The following is a 19,566-nucleotide window of genomic DNA, read 5'->3' on the forward strand; positions in this document are numbered from 1 at the left end:
GCTTCCCTTCTTGCCCCTATAATCCATTCTCTCTCAGTAGGATGACCTTTCAAAAGCATAAATCAGATTATCGCTCCCCTGCTTAAAACCCTCTAATGTAACATTTTATCTGTAAATATACATTCTTCCTATCTCTGTCCTCTATAAAAACCTAGAAACAATCACCAGCCTAGTAACAATGAGCATCCCTAGCACCCAGTTTGTAGCTTTGAAATATCATTTCCCACTAAAAGTAACCAGGACTTTTGAAAAAGGCTAATCCCAAGTCTGGAGCAAGAAATGTACAAAGTGAGCGATAAATATCTTGTCAAAACGGAACGCAAGAAATCAATCAATAACTACCACAATCATATCAAAAGGACTCAAAGCCAAATCAAAGAGGTTCTCACTGACCAAAGATGGCACGATTTGAGTTTTAACACAGAATACTGCTGTCAACATAAGAAACGTCCAAACCTGTAGAGAATTTTCATAAGAATTTATCTGAGACAAACTGACAACATATGCCAGGGAGCAAGATCTCAAATGCTCCCAAGAATAACAGTTTCTTTTATGTATTTGAAATTAAGGAGGGAACAAGATTACGTGCTTTCTTGAGGGTTAATATCCATTTCAAGGGGTCTTGCTTCTGGATGTCAAAGATGTATTAATACAGGGGAAGAATGGACAGGGCTGGCTTAAAACTTTTCACTAAAGAAGTTATAGGCCTGGGGTGCGACCACCCACCATGACCTGCTCACTTAGGAACTGACGATCAGATCACTTTGTGAGGTTACTTTCTATAGAATCTTTTTTTCAGTCCCTATTGCAATGGATTTAAACAATCAAATATGCTGCAATCCATAAGTTCAAAATTATATCGAAAAATAAAATCATAGATAACCTTTGTAGTGATAGGAAACAAATTCATTATCTTAAACACTGGTAAGGGGGAAAAGTCAAGCATTTGTCCTTTCTTTTCTGCATTAACTATACCACTAAGGAAGAAATAATAAATTAAAGGAAGCACTTCTTTATAGAAAGATTCCGGCAAATGAAAAAGAAATAATAGAATTAATATATCACATGTTGCACCTTCCAATAAATTAACAGTTATAGGCATTATGTATAAATGGCTGCTAAGATCATAGAAGGACAAGCAGACATCAATGTCCCCTCAGCTGAAAGAGCACGCTACCATCTAGAGTCTTGCCAAAAGGATCCAAACCTGTATCTGATCAAGTCTCTAGATCCAGATGCTAATTTGCATGAAAGAGAGAGAAGACAGAAGAACACGCTGAATGTGAGTTGAATGTTGAATATGCAGTCAACAAAAATGTAGACTGTGGGAAACTCTACAGGTGAAACCTCCCTGGCTCTGCAACAGACATACTCTAAGGAAAAGAAGGGGATTAAGAGGGAACCTATAGATTAAAAGACTTAAAACACATATAAAGTAAGCTTTTTAAAATGACAGAGAAAACTATAACACCTAAGGATGGATATGAAGACCCAAAAAAGGAGTTCTATGGAAAGTCACCTCACCAGGTGCTCAGATCATCAATTCCTAATTGGGCAGGTCATGGGGGGTAGTCATATCCCAGGCTTATAACTTTAGTGAAAGGTTTTAAGCCAGCCCTGTCCCTTGTTCTTGTGCATCTAGGTTAACACACCTTTGACATGCCAGAAGTAATACTCCTAATGCATACACCCTAAAACAAAAGACTATCCTGTTAACTATTCTGTAATCCAATCCCTGCCTTGCTTTCTCCAATCTTCATTATGTCCCTTCCTTAATTTCAAATGATAAAAGCTGCTGCAAAACTGTTATTCTCTGGATCTTTTGAGATCTTGCTCCCCAGCATATGTCATCAGTTTGGCTCAAGTAAACTCTTCTAAAAATTCTCTACAGGTTTGGACATTTCTTACAATGACAGATATTTGGGTGATAAAACTATAAAGAAGTGCAAAGTAGTGATTATTATTAAAGTCAGGTGCATGGTCACCTGTAGGAGGAGGAAGGTGGTCGGGGTGAGGGCAGAGTCCATGCCGGGCTCCTGGGGTGGTTGCAAAGTTCTATTCTCTATCTGGATGGTGGATAAAAAGATGTTTGCCTTCTAATAATTAAGCTATAAATTTGGTTTGGATGATTTTTCTACATCTGTTTTATTATGTGATTTAGTAAAAAACAAAACAAAACATTTTTTAACCTTTAATACAGAGGTTGGCAAACTTTTTTCAAAGGGCCAGATAGTGCAGATTTTAGATTTTGCAGGCCAGGAGGCAAAATCGAGGCTATTATGTAGGTATTTATATAACCATTTAAAATGTAACCATTTAATAATGCATAAGGACAAACCCTCGAAGGTCTACTAATCCTTTAATTTCTAATCCCAGAAGGCTCCCACACCTGGAGCCACGTCATCCATGCCCTTGCTTAATTCCTGCGGGTGATGCTCCCTTCCTCCCCTGTCCCCAACTCCTGCCGCAGGTTCGCACTACCTCCGTGTCTCTTAGCAACAGGCGGTGGCAACTGCCACCCTCTGTACCACCCAAGGTGGGGGGAGGATGGAAAAGGACCGAGTACGCATGAGCACCAGCAACTCTCGGCTCCACCCACATGCTCTGGGAGGAAAGGGAAAAGTCAAACCCTGGGGTCTGGCCCCAGGAAAAAGTCTATCCCAACTCCTCCCACAAGTGCCCTACCACACCCTTGTCACTCAAGGTATGATCTAGTAGACTAGCAGTAGCAACAGCATCAACCTAGGAGCTTGCTAGATATACGAGATTTCTAACTCACCCCAGACCTACTGAACCAGTATCTGCATTTTTAACAAGATCCCAGAGATCACCGTGCTTATTAACATTTCACAAGGGTTGCTTTCACAATCCATATAAGGCAAGAATACATCAAGCTAGGAACTTTAACCTAGACACTAAAAGACAGCCTTTATGATTTATAAGAGGAAGTTCCCAAAGCTGAGTTCTCTATGCTCAGTATCGGTGAAAATTCCCTTGTGTCTCCTCTGACCATCAGTTCAGGACAGAATGCATAACTGACCTCAGGTTCCTGTTCTCAAAGCCAATGGGGAAATCAGGAAAGACAATTTCCATTCCCAGAGTTACGGTTTTGCTTCTCATGAAAAACGTGAAAAGAGAGGGTTCAAAGAAAGGGCACCTTGGACCTGCCAGGATATCAAATAGCAACATAAGGGCAATCTCAGACCCAGGGAAGGCAGCACCTAAACCCAATTGAACAGCTCCCAGGAAACAGACTCCACTTGCATTTTAAACCCCAAAATGAAATTCCTACGATACTAAGTCAGTGGATAAGTACTCCTAAGAGAGGTTCTCAGGTCAGTAACTTTCCAGTCTGGTGACTTCTCTCCATATCCATCTATCTTGGGAAACTGCAGACCTTAAGTTTAACTTCCTCATCAGATGACAGTGGCAAATCAGAATGGACACATTCCAGTCCTCAAAGAACCACTTCGCTTCACGGGGAAATAGTAAAAAGAAGAGAGTGACTTACCAGGCACATCGCATTTAAAGAAAAGAAAATGATTATTTTTTTAATGGCAAGGACAAAATAGTAAGATGGGGAAAAAACGCTTCTTCAAACAAAAACAACTCAAAACACGCATTTCTAAAAATTCATGATACATGTTACAACATGGATAAAACTTGAAAACATTATGCTACTTGAAAAAAGCCAGTCACAAAGGACTATATAGTGTATGGCACATATATAGATAGAAAGTAGATTAGTGGTTGCTTATGGCTGAAGGAGACTGGGGCATTGGGTTAATGGCTAAAGGGTATGCAGTTTCTTTTAGGGGATAATTAAAACGTTCTAAAATTATAACTGTGAATGTACAAAAAGCCAATGAATTCTACACTTTAAATGGGTGAATTGAAATTCTATTTCCATACACTGTTTGAAAAAAAAAAATCCATGGTTACATACTAGATCCACATTAGTCTAAAACATGAAGTTCCTACTATAATGCAAAACCTTTCTGGGCAAAATCTGAAGGAAAAAAGAAAGTCTACATCAGTCCTAGGTGGAGGCCCCAGCTAGATTTCTCTAGCAAAACACTCCCATCTCAGTTTGGGGAAGAATTTCACGGTCTTGTCTCAAAATGATCAATCTCAGGGAAATCCCCATCTGGTTTTGGGTTTCTGTTCCAAAAACACTGGAAAAACCAAAACAGGCAAAACACATTTTCAAAACAGCACCTTTAATCTACATGGGCAAAAGGAAAAACAGAGGATCATGGGATAGATGCTATGGTCTCTATCAGAATAAAAAGTTAAGAATTCACAATCACTATAGAAACTCAAGTCCAAATAAGACTACACATTTCCCAAGGAAACCATGTTTTGAAAGTCCCTAAATAACATAACGCACAAAGAATGGTAGCCAAAAGAACCCACCTGGATGACTGAGACCTTGTAAGTGACCACACTGGCCTCAGCTCTGCTGCCCCTATTGGGCTTTCACCTTGGCAAATTCTCTTCTCGATTTGTTTAATTTCCCAAACCAAGAGCAGAGGATATCATGAGAAGCCTCGTGAGGACACTGACTACACACTCAAGGGCCTCTGTTGGCCTTATGGTCACAGCTGTAACCACGGAGAGAAAGGCAGAGGGGGAGGTGGAACAGGAATCTCTCTTACTCTAAAGCAAAACACACAAAACCCTAGGGCGTTCAGAGGCTCGGAGAGAGAGAAATCTTTACAGCTATTGGCCAACAGTTTCATCCTGCTCTGACAACCTGGATTCTCTCTAATCCCCAGGCAAATAAATTAAAAGACCAAATGTTATTAAGCAATTAATAATGGAGCAGATGCTGTCCAGCTTCTGCGTCTCTCCTAGACTTCTGCTCTAAAAGGTCTGCTTCAGTCCCTTCAGAATGAAATGGCCATTTTCAATGCCACCGGCACAGGGAACTGGCAAGTGCCTAGAATAGTGCCTGGAACATAGCAAGTATTCAATAAATTTGTTGAATACTTCTTGAAAGAATGCTGCTATTACTTCCATTGACACTCTTTGCCTTCTTCCCTCAGCCAGAAAACACACACACACACACACACACACACACACACACACACACACATCTGTTCACTATAACTCCATTGTAATCTTGCAAAATTAATGAACATAATAATTACTGTTACAATATAGATTTCTGGAGGCAGGGAATCTTGTTAATTTTGTTACTAATGCACCGTAAGTGCTTAAAACAATGGCTGGCACAGAGTAGTCTCTCAATGAATACTTGTTTAATGCCGAATGAATTAACGGCCTTCAATGTGCCAGGCCGCTGTGCTACGCCACGCCTGCAGGCGTCCCCTTCATGATCACTTCCACCCGGGCGGTAGAGGCTGCTTTGAGTCCTCCAGCCACCAGGAACCGCTGTAGGAAACGCCCGGCTTCCTTCGCGTCACCTCTATTCTCGCGCTGGCCTTTGACCCCGTGAGGTCTCTGCCCCAAGTTAAGATGCCGGCGTCGGTGGTAGCAGCCGGGAGACTGCGGCAAGCCATTGGAAGGTCGCCCTCATGGAGGGGGCCCAACCCTCTGCGGTTCTCATCCGAGCCCTATCCAGCCCAGGCGGCGGCCGTGCGTGACGCCTTCCTGAGCTTCTTTCGGGACCGCCATCGCCACCGACTGGTGCCGTCTGCTTCCGTGCGGCCCCGCGGCGACCCCACTTTACTTTTCGTCAACGCGGGCATGAATCAGGTGGGAGCGGAGTGCATGATTTTTCCAGAGAGAAAGGCGCCACGGGATTGGGCAACAGAAGCAAGGGGCGGAGCTCATAGCCTTTGGGGAAAAACGGCAGTCGGTGGTTGGCTACGGAAAAAACGGCAGTCGGTGGTTGGCAGTAAATAAATGTGTTGTTGAGCAAGTGCTGTATGCTGGACTACGGTCTCTAAGCCTTTGAGCACCAGTCACCTTCCTTGACTTCATTGTCTCCGTTTGTAAAATGGGTGGGATGTGGAGGGGCAATCGGTTAGAGACTGTTCAAGATCTATATTAATGCTGACATTGTTAGGCGTCCTCAGTACCCTGTGGTCTCAGTTTTATACTCTGAAGTTATTGGGTATGATTGAAAAAGCTGAGGTGGAGCATGCAGCCATTCAGTGCCTTGTTTCCAGCCACAAACACATTCCTTTTACCTTGCCTGTTTTACTATTACCAGCAGAGGGTCTCTGTCTCATGACTTATTTACCCCTTGCTTGCCCCAGACACACCAGAGATGAGTGCTCCTAAGTTCCAAAGTTGCCAACCTGGCCAAGACCACACTGCATTCTCAGGGGTACAGTCAGCCTTCGGTCAGAACAGCCATCTCTGTCCTCATTCCCCACCTTTCCCTTCTACTGGGGAACTAGGGTATCCCCCGCCCCCTTCTTCATATGTTTCCAGTTCAAGCCAATATTCCTGGGCACTGTGGATCCACGAAGTGAAATGGCAGGCTTCCGACGTGTGGCCAACAGCCAGAAATGTGTGAGGGCTGGAGGACGCCACAACGACCTAGAGGATGTGGGCCGAGACCTTTCCCATCATACCTTCTTTGAGATGCTTGGCAATTGGGCCTTTGGGGGTGAATACTTTAAGGTGAGTCTCCAGGAAGCCCTGAAGTTAGGAAAAGGTCATCAATCAGCCAAGAAGGGAGTCAAAGTCTCCACTCCTAGAGTCTGCTTGGCAGGGCCTCGTACCAAACACAGAGTAAAAGTGCAAGATGAACATGTATAATGTGAACGTGTCTCATTTCCTTAATTGGATTGTAAGCTCCTTAAGGGCTAGGACTGTGCCTCCTGCCTAATGGCTGGTCAATATTATATGAATAAATAGACAGTAATACTAAAATGCAGGAGTTAAAAATCATCTCAGGCTAGGGTGATTAGAGGATTTCATGCGGAAGGTGGAACTTGAAGGAAGGGAGGATTTAGAAGAGGGAAGAAGCTTTCTAGGCAGGAAAAATCTCAACAGAAATGGTCTTGACTTGTTCTAAAAACAAGGTGAGCAGTGGAAATGGTTTTGTCTTAATCTGAGAACCAATCTCATGTGGCTTCATTGACACTTCATTGAGCTTTCTTCTTACCCATTTTCTTCTTCTTGTGTGCGTTTCTGTTACAGGAGGAGGCTTGCAGCATGGCCTGGGAACTGCTGACTCAGGTCTATGGGATCCCTAAGGACAGGCTATGGATCTCCTACTTTGGTGGTGACCCTAACACGAGGCTGAACCCAGACCTAGAGAGCAGGGACATCTGGCTCAGCTTAGGGTAAATCCGCCCTCCATAATGTCCACCTGTGGAGAACAGGAAGCCTGGAAAATAGAGACTACTAGCGCCAGTCCTCAGAGTATCAGCATATCCCAGGAGACTGTTGGGGCAGCCCTGTTCCTTCTCTTGCTGAACTTGATGGAGTGGTTCCCATGGCAGAAAGGGTCCCGGCTTCTGGGTTTGTCTGTCTCTCCACCACCTGCCTGGCTTTCTTTCCAGGGTACCTGCTAGCCATGTGCTTTCCTTTGGACCACAAGAGAACTTCTGGGAGATGGGGGATACTGGTCCTTGTGGGCCCTGTACTGAGATCCACTATGACCTGGCTGATGGGGTGGGGGCCCCCCAGCTGGTGGAGCTTTGGAATCTGGTCTTCATGCAGCACAACAGGTAATGGGATGGAAGTGAAAAAGATGGCAGTCAGGAGACTTCGATCCATTTCTTATAAAAACAAACACTTAAATGGCATTTATTATGTGCCAGATACATTTCTAAACACTTTTCAGATAATGACTGATTTAATCCTAGTCTTTGCCTATGACAGTTTAAACTAGTCACTGCTGCTCTCTGGTCTCTGCTGTCTTACCAAATGATAGAGTTGAACTTGATGATCTCTAAGATTTTCTCCTAGCCTTGACATGTCTGTTTCTAAGGCAAAGAATTCTATCCCAGAAAGGGCATGTTTGGGTCCAGGCAAGGGCCCAAGTGGGACTGAGAGTGGAGATCATCTTTTATGAGAAAGGACAGGACCCAAGACCATCATTGTCTGCATCTGGGAGAGGGGTGGGGGATTATACTACCCTCTGGTTCCTCCCACTGTCAGGCCCCTTGGACCCCACCTCATTCCTCTACCCAACTTGAGCATCTGCCTCACACTTGTAATCCTATGCGGGGCCTCACCTCACATACCTTCCCTGGCCAGAGAGGCAGATGGAAGCCTGCAGCCCCTGCCCCAGCGGCACGTGGACACTGGAATGGGCCTGGAGAGGCTGGTAGCTGTGCTGCAAGGCAGACATTCCACCTACGACACTGACCTTTTTTCCCCGCTGCTCAATGCCATACAACAGGTGAGCCTACCTCTTCCCTTCCAGAAGCCTCTCTGGCCTGCTCATCACCAGTGAGAGGAAGAGTTAGCCACCTGAATGAAGCTCATTCGATGCCATTGCTATCGCTTTCCATCTTTCTTGAGAACTCAGAGTATTCTCATGTGTGGGGACAGTGACCAGCCAAGGATATCAGGGTGTCAAACATGAGGCTAGGATTCAGATTTGTTACCTAATATTGCTCCTAACTCCTTCCTTACCTCATTTATTCAAAATATACGTGTTGGGCACCTGCTTTATATTAAGTTGTTTGTGCTTGGTACAGGAGATACAGTAGTAAACATAAAAGAGATCATGGAGACTACATTCTAGCCTAAGAGATAATAAATAAATGTATTAAAGAACATGATGGTAGCTTACATATTGTGATCAGGCAGTAAACATGGTGATAGTAACTAGGGCAGCGGGGCAGGGGTACAGAGGAATCTTAGACACAGTGTTTGGGGAAGGCTCACCAATGAGATGATCTATGAGCCGAAACCTGAGAGAGGAAGAGTTAGCCACCTGAATGAAGCTCATTCCAGGCAGAGGGGACAGCAGATACCAAGGCCCTAAAAGCAGGAAAGGAACAAAAAGATGGCCAGCCAGCTAAAGTGAAATCATGTGGGATATAGTTAGAGAATGTGTCAGTTAGCTTTTGGTGTGTAAGAAGCCATCTAACACTTTGTAGCTTAAAACAACAATCATTTAGCATATGAGTCTGTGGGCTAGCAATGTAGTATAAGCTGGGTTATTCTTTTCCTCCAGTATGAACTCACTCATACGTCTATGGTCAGCCGCTTGGCAACTGTTCTTCTGAGAGTTGGCTGGCTGTCATTTTGGGGCAATGGAGGTGACCAGGCCGTGTGTCTGTCATCATCCAGCAGGCTAGCTTTGGTTTGTTCACATCACAGCTCGACAAGGTTCCAAGAAGGAGAGCAGAAGCACACGAGGCCTCTTGAGGCCTAGGCTCAGAACAGTCATTTCTTCCACATTCTGTTGGCCAAAGCAAGTCACAGGCTGCCTGGATTCAAAGGGTGGCGAAATAGATTCTGTCCCTTGATGGAAAGCAACTATAAAGTCACATGGCAAAGTGGCATGCACACAAAAAAGGGAAGGATTGTGGCCATTTTGGCAAACAGTCTACCACAGAGAGGAAGGCTGGAGTCCAATCTTGTGAGATCTTGAAGTCCCAAGTGAGGCTTTCATTCTAACTAGTGAGCAGGGCCCTAGGAGGGGAGGGGCATGATCTGACTGACACTTCTGAAAGACCATTCCTGTTGCTATGTGAAGGGTGGGCTAGAGGGAGATGAGTAGACGCTGAGAAACCGATTGGGAAGAGACAATAGGGCATGACTTAGGCTGGTAGTAGTGGAAGTGGAGAAAAGTAGATTGATTTGAGAGCTCTCATGGGGGTAGAAGCAAAGGCCCCACTGATGGATTGGATGGGGAGGGGAAAGAAAGTCAAGACTGGCTACGTGTTGGACCTGAGCAATGCAGTGAATGGCTGGATTGTTTATTGAGAGGGGCAGCTTAGGGAAGATACCGGTCTGGGGCTAGATGAATCAAGCACTCTGCTCTGGAGTATGAACATGTACATACAGCTTACACCCTCCCATCCTGCCCGCCATAAAGCCTGTAGTGGTGGGTGTAGGTAACAGAGAGCACCTGGAGTCAGATAGGTCTGGTACAAATCTCAAATCTGCTCCTTATGAGTTGTGTGGCCTTGTGGCACTTAGCTCCCCTGAGCTTTGGTTTCCTCTTAAAGTGAGAATAGTAATACCTCCCAGAACAGGATGTATTGGGGATTAGATGTCATGTCATCCAAGCACCCTCCCAGTTCTAATAGTAGAAATTCAGTAAATGATCACAGTTATCATCATTGTTAGTGTGATTGTGGGCCCTGCGAGGGCAGATTCTGGCTCCCATTCATCTTTGAAGCTTTTCCAGCCTGGCCATTCCAGATGTGATCGGCTTTACGGATGAGGGAAGATGTTCTAGGGATGATTAAGGGCATCCCACCTTGGCCAGGTCAGTCAGCTAGCAACCATGTCTCCTTCTCTCTTGCTTTCCAGGGTTGTGGGGCACCCCCTTACTTGGGTCGGGTAGGGGCGGCAGACGAGGGCCGCATAGACATGGCATACCGAGTGGTGGCTGATCACATTCGCACACTCAGTGTCTGCATTGCTGATGGCGTCTCCCCTGGAACGTCAGGTGCCCCGTGAGTCTGGAAGGACTGCAGACAGGGCCCGAGGCAGCTGGGGCTTGCAGGGGAGAGGAGGGCACAGATGGGGAGTTGGGTTGGGTTGAGATGGCAGGAGGAGCGGGAGAAGGGAGAGGGCTTTGGGGTGGGAGCACACACTTTGGACCTTGTTCTCCCCACTCTGTGTACTGCTGACCAGGGGCTGCTGAGGGTTCATATCTGGGCTCTGAACCCCTCTAGGCTGGTTCTTCGTCGAATCCTCCGTCGAGCCGTGCGGTTCTCTACAGAGGTGTTGCGGGCACCACTTGGCTTCCTAGGCAGCCTGGTACCTGTAGTGGTGGAGACACTGGTAAGGGCAGAGCTCACTCCTCTGGGCCTCCCTGGGCACTCAGGGAGCCGGCCGATGAGACCAGGCAGTGCCCTCCGCCTAGGCTTCCCATCCTAAATGTCAATCCTAATGTCCTGTCAGTAGACTAAGAAAGCTGGAATTATTTATAAAAAGCAGGGAGCTTTCAAGAGGCCTACTTGCCTAGGCTGCTGAGCCTTTGACCTTGGGAACCCCTGCCTATGACCCTACCCCACAGTCTGCATTTTGTCCCTCCCCCTGTCCATCAGCCCATCTGAGCCTCCAGGGCAGATGTCCTCAAGGAGGCCCAGGGTGGGGAGGTGGAGAGTCAGCTGGTTGCCTTTCACACCTCTTCAGCCCTCTTTACCTCTCTAGGGAGACACTTATCCGGAACTGCAGAAGAACTCAGCCCAGGTACTAGATTCAGATGGGGGAGGGAATGGCTGACAAGAAAGTGGTGGAGAGAGGCTCTCCCTCCAGTCCTGTCCTGCCCCCGGTTCAGATAGCCAACCTGGTGTCAGAGGATGAAGCAGCCTTTCTGGCCTCCCTGCAACGGGGTCGGCGGATCATCGATCGCACCTTGAGGCGCCTGGGACCTTCTGATCTGTTCCCTGGTGAGTAAGGTGCCTCACCAAGGTATGAGGACGTCACCTGGACGAACCAATGCAGTCCAAGGAGGGAGCTCTTAACCAGCCCTGTGCTTCACATCCACCCCCTCCAACTCAAGTCCCTCTCCCTGTACTCTCCCTGACACCCAGACCACTCTTTGGTGAGAATGCCACCCTGCCTCTCCCCGTTTCCCCCCCATTCCCCCACCTTCGTCTGCTTTCCAAGGCTGGCTTCAAGACTAGAATGAGCTTCCCTCCTCCTCTGAAATGACGGGTGCTACGGTAGTACCCTGGGTTACCCCAGCTCTGTTCTTGAAGCACGAAGCCTGAAGGTAACCCCTGTCTTGAGCCTACTGGTATGGAGAAGGGGCACATATGCTTGCCACCTTGTAGCTTCTGTATAGTTAGGAAAGCTGTGACCCTTACTTCTCCCTTACTTCTCCTCCCTCTATCCTGCCCCTCCCCAGTCAACATCCCTTGTCTTCCTTCCACAAAGCTGAAGTAGCCTGGTCCTTGTCAATGTCTGGGGACCTGGGGCTTCCCCTGGACCTGATAGAGCTGATGCTGGAGGAGAAAGGGATGCGGCTGGATTCTGCTGGGCTGGCACGGCTGGCCCAGGAAGAGGCCCAGGTACAGGTTGGGGCACCCCTACCAGGGTTCTGTTGGGATAATCAGCCCCTTCCCCAGCCCTGAGTTCCTGGGAGAGGAGCTGCAGCTATTGAGGGAAACAGAAGGCTGAAGTAGTTAGGGTCTGTCCCTTCACCTCAGGTCCCACCCAGAGCCCATAGAGAGGAATGCTGGCACAGTGTGCTAAACAGAGGAGTGGAAGGGGAGAGGCCAGCACAGCATCTTAGAAGGGCCTCCAGGGGCAGAAGTGGATGCGGGAGGCCTGATGCTGAGACCCTGCGCAATGAGTGGTTCACCAGCCAGCCCAGGGTCTCTAGCAGCCAACCAAGCCCTGAGAGCTTATTCCAGAGGTTGCTGCAGGGTTCATACAGCTGTGTGGCAGGAACAGGGCTCTGCAGAGGCTCAAGTCCCATTTCACTCTCCTTGCACCCCTTCCATACACACACATATGCCCATCCTGCAGCATCGGGCCCGGCAGGCTGAGCCAGTTCAGGAGCAGGGACTACAGCTTGGCATCCATGCGCTGGGGGAGCTGCAGCACCGAGGGGTGCCCCCAACTGATGACAGCCCCAAGTACAACTACTGCCTGCTACCAAGCGGGGGTTACGGTGAGAGACTGGACTGAGGCAGGTGGCCACAGGCTTACCTGACCATGATTGAGAGGGACAGCCCAGATGGTTGCTGCCAGCCCTATGCATTCCCTGGGGCGGGGTGGGGGGTAAGCCACCAAGGGTCACTGCTGCCCTCAGCTGGACTTGCCCCACAGCCAGATGCCTGTTGGCTTCAAGTAAGGCATAGACCCACATACACATCCCAGAACCCAGCCTAGCACTGATAACCACTCTTTTTTCCCTGGCAGAGTTCAGCACCTGCGAGGCTCAGGTGCTCCAGCTGTATACAGAGGATGGAACAGCCGTGGCTTCTGTGGGGGAAGGCCAACGCTGTGGCCTCCTCTTAGACAAAACCAACTTCTACGCTGAACAGGGGGGTCAGGCTTCAGACCGAGGCTACCTGGTGCGGGTGGGGCAGCAGGTGAGCCCCGTGACATACACAGAAGCTAACATCTGCAGGAGGCAGACCAAGGAAAGGGAAAGGTTATAGGTAGTCACTCCAGCACCTTGGCCCCTGCCCTTCCCCAGGATGTGCTGTTCCCAGTGGCCCGGGCCCAAGTCTGCGGAGGCTTCATCCTACATGAGATGGTGGCCCCTGAGTGCCTGAAAGTGGGGGACCAGGTGCAGCTGCATGTGGATAAAGTAAGGACCCCACCCCTGCTATTCTTTATATCCTGCAGCCCCTTTACTCTCCCCACCCCTCACCCTCACCCCGGACTCTGGGTGACAGAAGTGTTTCAGGCCTGGCGTCTAGGCTGCATGGAGAAGCACACAGCTACCCACCTGCTAAACTGGGCACTGCGGCAGGCCCTGGGCCCCGGCACAGAACAGCGAGGCTCCCATCTCAATCCTGAGCGGCTGCGCTTTGATGTGGCCACCCAGGTAAGCAGGGCACGGAAAGACAGGCTTCAGGTGAAGCAACAGGCTTCAAGCAAGAGAGTCTGGTGGTGAGGGAGTCAGGCCAATTCAAGGGCCTGGGTTCCCTGTCATTTAATTACTGTGGGAACTTGGGCTGATATCTTCCCATCAGGCTCCTCCCACACCAGCAAGGGATCAGCTTCTGGAGTCCTCCGTATACCTCCATCCAGCCAGCTGCTTTGTTCTTGCTGTCACCCAAGCCATTCTTGCTTAAACTGAGCTGCCCTTTCCCTTCTCTGCCACCCTTTTTCCTCCTCTCCTTGCATATCTGGCTCAGATACCTCCTCCAGGAAGTGCTCACTGACTAAATCCCATTCCACCTGACTACTCCTTGGTCTTGCATCTCCCACATCCTGTACTTCTTTTTCATTGGGCTGCCCCTTGTTGTAAGCTCCCTGAGTATAGAGCCTCCATTTTCTGTTTTTCCATCAACTTTTAGTGCCTAAGGAAAGACCTGCAGCTTCTAATAATTCCCAACTCCCAGCCTTCTAAGGAAAAGAATTGCCTGCTCTATAGATGTTTGTTGAGTACCTTTTATGTGCTAGCCACTATTCTAGAACCCCAGGTAGTTCAGTGAACAGTGACTGTTTCTTAATGCATCAGTTGCAGGCATAGGGCTAACTGCCTGTCAATCAGTTCATTTCCCCACCGCCATCCCACCAGGCCCCATTGACCCCAGAGCAGCTCCGGGCAGTGGAGAACACCGTGCAGAAAGCCGTGGGGCAGGATGAGGCCGTGTACATGGAGGAGGTAGCCCTGGCACACACTGCCCATGTCCCTGGCCTGCGTTCTTTGGATGAGGTTAGTTGGGGGAGCCCCCTTGGTGGAGATCGCCTTTTCCCCCACAAGCCAATTAACAGACCTGTCCCATCTCACCCACAGGTATACCCAGACCCAGTGCGGGTGGTGTCAGTGGGGGTGCCCGTGGCCCATGCCCTGGACCCAGCCTCCCAAGCTGCACTGCAGACTTCTGTGGAGTTGTGCTGTGGGACGTGAGTCACCCTCTTCTGCCTGCCCTGGCCTGGATCTTCACCTTTCCTTGGTCTTTGGAGCCACCAGCCCCTGGTTTGGAGTCAGGCTACTCTTTTCTCTCCCATCATCCCCTCTAACTTCCTCTTCCCTCCCTCTATCCACAGGCACCTGCTACACACGGGGTCTATAGGGGACCTGGTCATCATTGGGGAACGCCAGCTCACCAAGGGCACCACCCGCCTACTGGCCATCACGGGGGAGCAGGCCCAGCAGGTCAGCACACCAGCAGGCAGGCCCTAGGAAGCTGCTGAGTGTGGATGGGGGTCGGGGGGCTCAGCTGACACTCAGGCTGGGGATGCCTCGCAGCAGAACCAGTGTTCGTACATGAGCACTGATGTGGCCATACCAACTGCTGGCATCTGTTATGACTATTTGGTGCTTTGATTGGTCCTGATTGTTAAATACTTCTAATTTGGCCCTGAGCAGCAATGAGTCGAGAGCCCCAAAAGCAAGCTGAGCAGCCCTGACCATCTTATTCCCTCCCTGCAGGCCCGAGAGGTGGGTCAGAGTCTGGCCCAGGAGGTGGAAGCAGCTGCAGAGCGGTTGAGTCGGGGCAGCCGGGATGTGGTGGAGGCACAGCGGCTATCCAAGGACATGGGACGACTCACTGATGTGAGGACCACCCCACCGCGGAGCTGTGCCCGCCTCCCCATGCCTCCCCAGACCCTTCCAATCTCTCCCCAGCATTGTTGTTGGTCTCTCGCTGGCCCCGTTTGTTGTTTGTCTGCAGGGTGGGATGAGGTGGATGTGGTCTCTTCTCTGGCTCTCCTGGTCCCTGCCTCAGAGGCTATTGCTCAGGTGGGGGAAAGGATGACATGCTGCTTCTGGCCATAGGCTATAGACACTGCTGTGATGCCCCAGTGGCAGCGGCGGGAGCTGCAGGCCACACTGAAGGTGCTGCAACGGCGTGCCAACACTGCTGTCCGGAAGCTGGAAATGGGGCAGGTAGGAGGGGGTTTGGCTGCACCCATGGGGCAGATACCAGGCACACCCAACAAGGGTCAGAGACACTAGTATGTACACCGAGAAGTCTCAAGGCCTGGCATGGGGGTGGGTGGCAGCTTCTCCCTCTCATACCAACTAGGTACCATCACCAGGCCCCTACTACTCTCTGCCAAACTGTGTCTCCCCAACTCCTAAGTCTTCCTCAGTCTCTCCCTCCAGGAACCTGACTGACTCGATTACTCCATTCAGCCTATTTACTCCTTGACTGTACATCCTCCTTCTTCCTGCCCCCTTTTGTCCATCTGTGCTCCAATCTTAGTCCTTTCATCTTCAGCAAACTATTTATAAGGTCCTAGAGCTAAGATGAAAGGGAAAAGATGAGGGAGGAGAAGAGGGACACAGGTGGGACCCAACAGAAGGAGGCCGTTCTAGGCAGAACCCTTGGACCCTCTGCTCCATGCTGAAGACCTTTGCTGGGGAGTAACAGGGTGAGGGGCAGGGGGGATTTCCAGACTGAGCTTCAGAAGTGGAGGCCAATTGCCTTCCAGCCTGACCCTGTGCTATCCTTCCTGCCCCACAGGCTGCACAGAAAACCCAGGAGCTGCTGCAGCGGCACTCAGGGCCCCTGATTGTGGACACAGTTTCCACTGAGTCCCTCTCAGTGAGTACTGGGGTTGGGGGTGGCCCCAGGGTCTAGGAAGGGGCAAGTCCTAACAGGGAGGTAGCTGGGAGTCTGGGGACTATGGGTTCATTACCTGCCCTGCCTTGCCCAGGTGCTGGTGAAGGTGGTCCGGCAGCTATGTGAGCAGGCACCCAGTACATCCGTGCTTCTACTCAGCCCCCAGCCCTTGGGACATGTGCTCTGTGCTTGTCAGGTGGCCCAGGTGAGGGAAGTGGGAGACCAGCCCCCCACCCCACCCATCTTCTGGTCCAGCCCTCTGATTCCATGCCTTTTATTCCTCCCAGACAAGGGAGCCAAGGCTGGTTAGAGGTGATCTATGAGGACACCTCAGGACAGGAATAGGGTCATCTCCCTGTTCTTAACTACCACCACCCCCACCAGAGAAGGCACCATGAGATTCCCACTCCCCTCCAGGCTGCACATCCCTTGCAAACAAGTAGCAGACATTTATCAGCTTCCGTACATATTCCCAACCCAATCTTCACCTGTCTCCACCCAATTTCCCCCAACTGTGTACCCGGCTGGGAAGGGGGTGCTAATCACCATGACTCCACTCTCGAGGGTACATTGAGTGGATGGTGGCAGGGAGGGCTGCTCTGCATTGCTGCCTCTTCTATTTCTGTTCCCAGAGTGCCACGCCAGCCTTCACAGCAGAGGCCTGGGCACTGGCCGTGTGCAGCCACATGGGGGGAAAGGCCTGGGGCTCTCGAATGGTGGCCCAGGGCACCGGAAGCACTGCTGATCTGGAAGCTGCCCTCAGTACAGCCCGAGCATATGCGCTCAACCAGCTCTAGCCCCGGGACTCATATACTAAAGAGACAGCAGACAGTGCTGGGAGCCCTGAAGGAGCCAGCAGAAGTTCCCCAGAGGCTGAAGCAGAGGACTAGAGGCTGGAGGCCAAGTAGCTGAGCTGAAGAGAGCCACCCTGGGCTGGGTCCTGCATGGACGCAAGGAGATGTGGGCTGGCGAAGGCAGAAGTGGGCCCAGAGACACAGCCGTACTAGGTGAATGTGAAAATGTGGGCTGTCCTGGCTATGATTGCTCATTAAAAAGTATATCACAGAGGAAAGGAAGTTCCAGAAGGTTCTTTTGCTTAAAAAAGAACAGACTTTCCCCTCCTAGCAACCTGGTGTGGATACCCCATCACGAGTCTGACTCCTCACACTGAACAGAAAGGCCACCCAGCATCCACATCAAAACCATCCTCATCGTCACAAGCACTTGGTCAGGCTCTCTATGCCATCCTGTTCTGGGTACCTGCAAAGACCTCTCTGGCCACCAAGATCCAGAACTGTCCTGTGAAAGTCATTATGGCAGAGCAGATCCTCTCTGCTGTCACTTCTTTAACAATGACTTGTCTTAATGAAGGCCCTGGTGATTTGTTGATAAAATAAGTAACAGGTACTGGTCACTTGCTGAGAATGGCAAGAACCAGACAAAACTTCCTGCCCTTGTGGAGCTTACTTCTAGTGGGGAAACAGGCAATAAAGAGAAAGAAGAGGGTGTCAGATGGTGAGGAAGTCTGTGAAGAAAAAACATACTGGGGATCTGGAGGGTGGGATGGTATTATTGCCTCATTGAGATGTGGCGTCTGAGAGGAGGGTGTGAGCCACATGGTTATCTGAGGGAAGAGCTGTCCAGGCTGAAGGAAGAGTCAGTATAGAGGCCCTGAGGGGGAGGAGGGCAGGCACAATGAACTGGGAGAGTGGCAGGTAATGGGGTCAGAGAGTGAGAAGCAGAGCAACCCTACTCTTTAAAACAAGTTGTACAACACCTGCCCCACACCTAAGCTGAAACTTGCAGCTCGGAGCAGGAGGAAGTCTAGGGGTAGAGGGCAGCCCTCCTTCTTTACCAGAATGAATCTATCCAGGACCAAGTCAGACGCCGGACATCCACCTCTTTCCAAATCCCTGTTGCTAGATGAAGGAAAGGAACTTAGGGGGCTCATCTTCAAGTCAAAGCCTCCCTGGCTACCAAGTTCTGGGGCTGATTAAAATTATTAGAGCAGAGCAGGTCTTCCTGGCATTGTTTTCGGTACAATTTCTCATTCTAATTGAGGCACCCATGATTCGTTGGTAGGTCACTGATGAGAGCTTGAAAGGGACTCAGATCCCTTGTGCCTGGTCCCATGACTGCTTGCTCAGCTCTGTGGAGTTGCAAAGCTTTACCTCAAGATCTTGGCGACTGCAGCAGTAGTGGTGCTCACCAAAGGCCCAAGTCTTTACACTTGGACGCTGTGGTGAGCAGTTGTGGTACCACCATTTTATTGATGAATTAAACAAGCTTCTGAGATGGCAACTTATCCAGTGTAACCAACTAGTACAGTTGACCCTTAGCAATGTGGGTGGGGAAAGGGAAGTTAGGGCTGCCAACCATCCGGGCAGTTGAAATCTATGCATAACTTAAATCAGCCCTCTGCATATTCAGCCATGGATCAAAACTATATAATCATCATCAGAAGAGCTGAAATTAAAGCTAAGCTCTGCCTCCCTGTGAAACTTCTCGCCACCTTGGTTGCCTCTACCCTCCTGAAAGACAATTTTTTTCTCCCCAGCCAACCCCCTGAAGTTGGTCATACCCCTCTAGGGCACCAACCACATCTTGTCATCCAGGGCTGGGGGCTTGTGGGTAGGGCAACACATCCTGTCACTCAAGGCTGGGGGAGAAGGTGGCATCAGGCTTAGGACTGTGCAAAGGAGTGCTATGGAGGCTGGAACCTACCTGCCCAGTGCCAGACATCAGCCTTGTTTACATCTTAGAGAAAGGCAGAAGATGCCACTTTGCCAGGATGCTGCAGCCCACAGCTCTCCTGCAGCACCTGGAGTCAAGAAGAGGCCTCAGGGGAGTTCCAATAACTCCTGCAGGTGCCCTTCTACCCTCCTCATCTTCCGGAAGAGACACTGCTGATTCTTTTCCTGGACCGTCCTAACACTCGCCATCACCCCACCCCCATTTCCACACACAAAATACCAAGAAGGAACCGCTCCAGTCCAGGAGCCCTGCCCAGGTCCCCAACTCCTCACTTTCCCTCACAAAAGCCTATTCCTAAACATGTCTCCCAGAAAAGAGGTCCCCAAACCCTGGGCGGTGGACTGGTACGGTGGGTGGCCTGTTGAGCAGCTAGCGGGCTAGCAAGCGAAGCTTCATCAGTATTTGCAGCTGCTCCCCAGAGTTTGCATCACCGCTTCAGCTCCACCTCAGACCATCAGGAATCAGATTTTTATAGAAGGACCGGTCCCCGTTGCCAAAA

The 19,566-nt window shown here is 49.8% G+C and overlaps 1 protein-coding gene across 2 annotated transcripts; it reads left to right on the plus strand.

The window, feature by feature from the left end:
• The first annotated feature begins 5,158 nt into the window (after positions 1 to 5,158).
• Positions 5,159 to 17,821, plus strand: AARS2 (alanyl-tRNA synthetase 2, mitochondrial). Of its 2 annotated transcripts, XM_006926487.3 has the most exons (22): positions 5,161 to 5,721; positions 6,406 to 6,597; positions 7,120 to 7,265; positions 7,485 to 7,652; positions 8,185 to 8,329; positions 10,420 to 10,565; positions 10,788 to 10,896; positions 11,269 to 11,307; positions 11,396 to 11,507; positions 11,998 to 12,131; positions 12,592 to 12,736; positions 12,988 to 13,160; positions 13,268 to 13,381; positions 13,481 to 13,621; positions 14,321 to 14,458; positions 14,540 to 14,649; positions 14,794 to 14,902; positions 15,179 to 15,301; positions 15,524 to 15,634; positions 16,215 to 16,295; positions 16,408 to 16,518; positions 16,946 to 17,821. In XM_006926487.3, exons 1-22 carry the CDS (start codon positions 5,482 to 5,484, stop codon positions 17,108 to 17,110), a joined length of 2,952 nt encoding a protein of 983 aa, XP_006926549.1. In that variant the 5' UTR covers positions 5,161 to 5,481; the 3' UTR covers positions 17,111 to 17,821. The 2 variants fall into 2 exon arrangements, with proteins under 2 accessions (XP_015456107.1, XP_006926549.1); XM_015600621.2 differs by lacking the exon at positions 16,408 to 16,518 and having other exon boundaries at positions 5,159 to 5,721.
• Positions 17,822 to 19,566: the final 1,745 nt, after the last annotated feature.

Source organism: Pteropus alecto, unplaced genomic scaffold, assembly GCF_000325575.1.
Source record: "Pteropus alecto unplaced genomic scaffold, ASM32557v1 scaffold7, whole genome shotgun sequence".
NCBI classification, from domain to species: domain Eukaryota; kingdom Metazoa; phylum Chordata; class Mammalia; order Chiroptera; family Pteropodidae; genus Pteropus; species Pteropus alecto.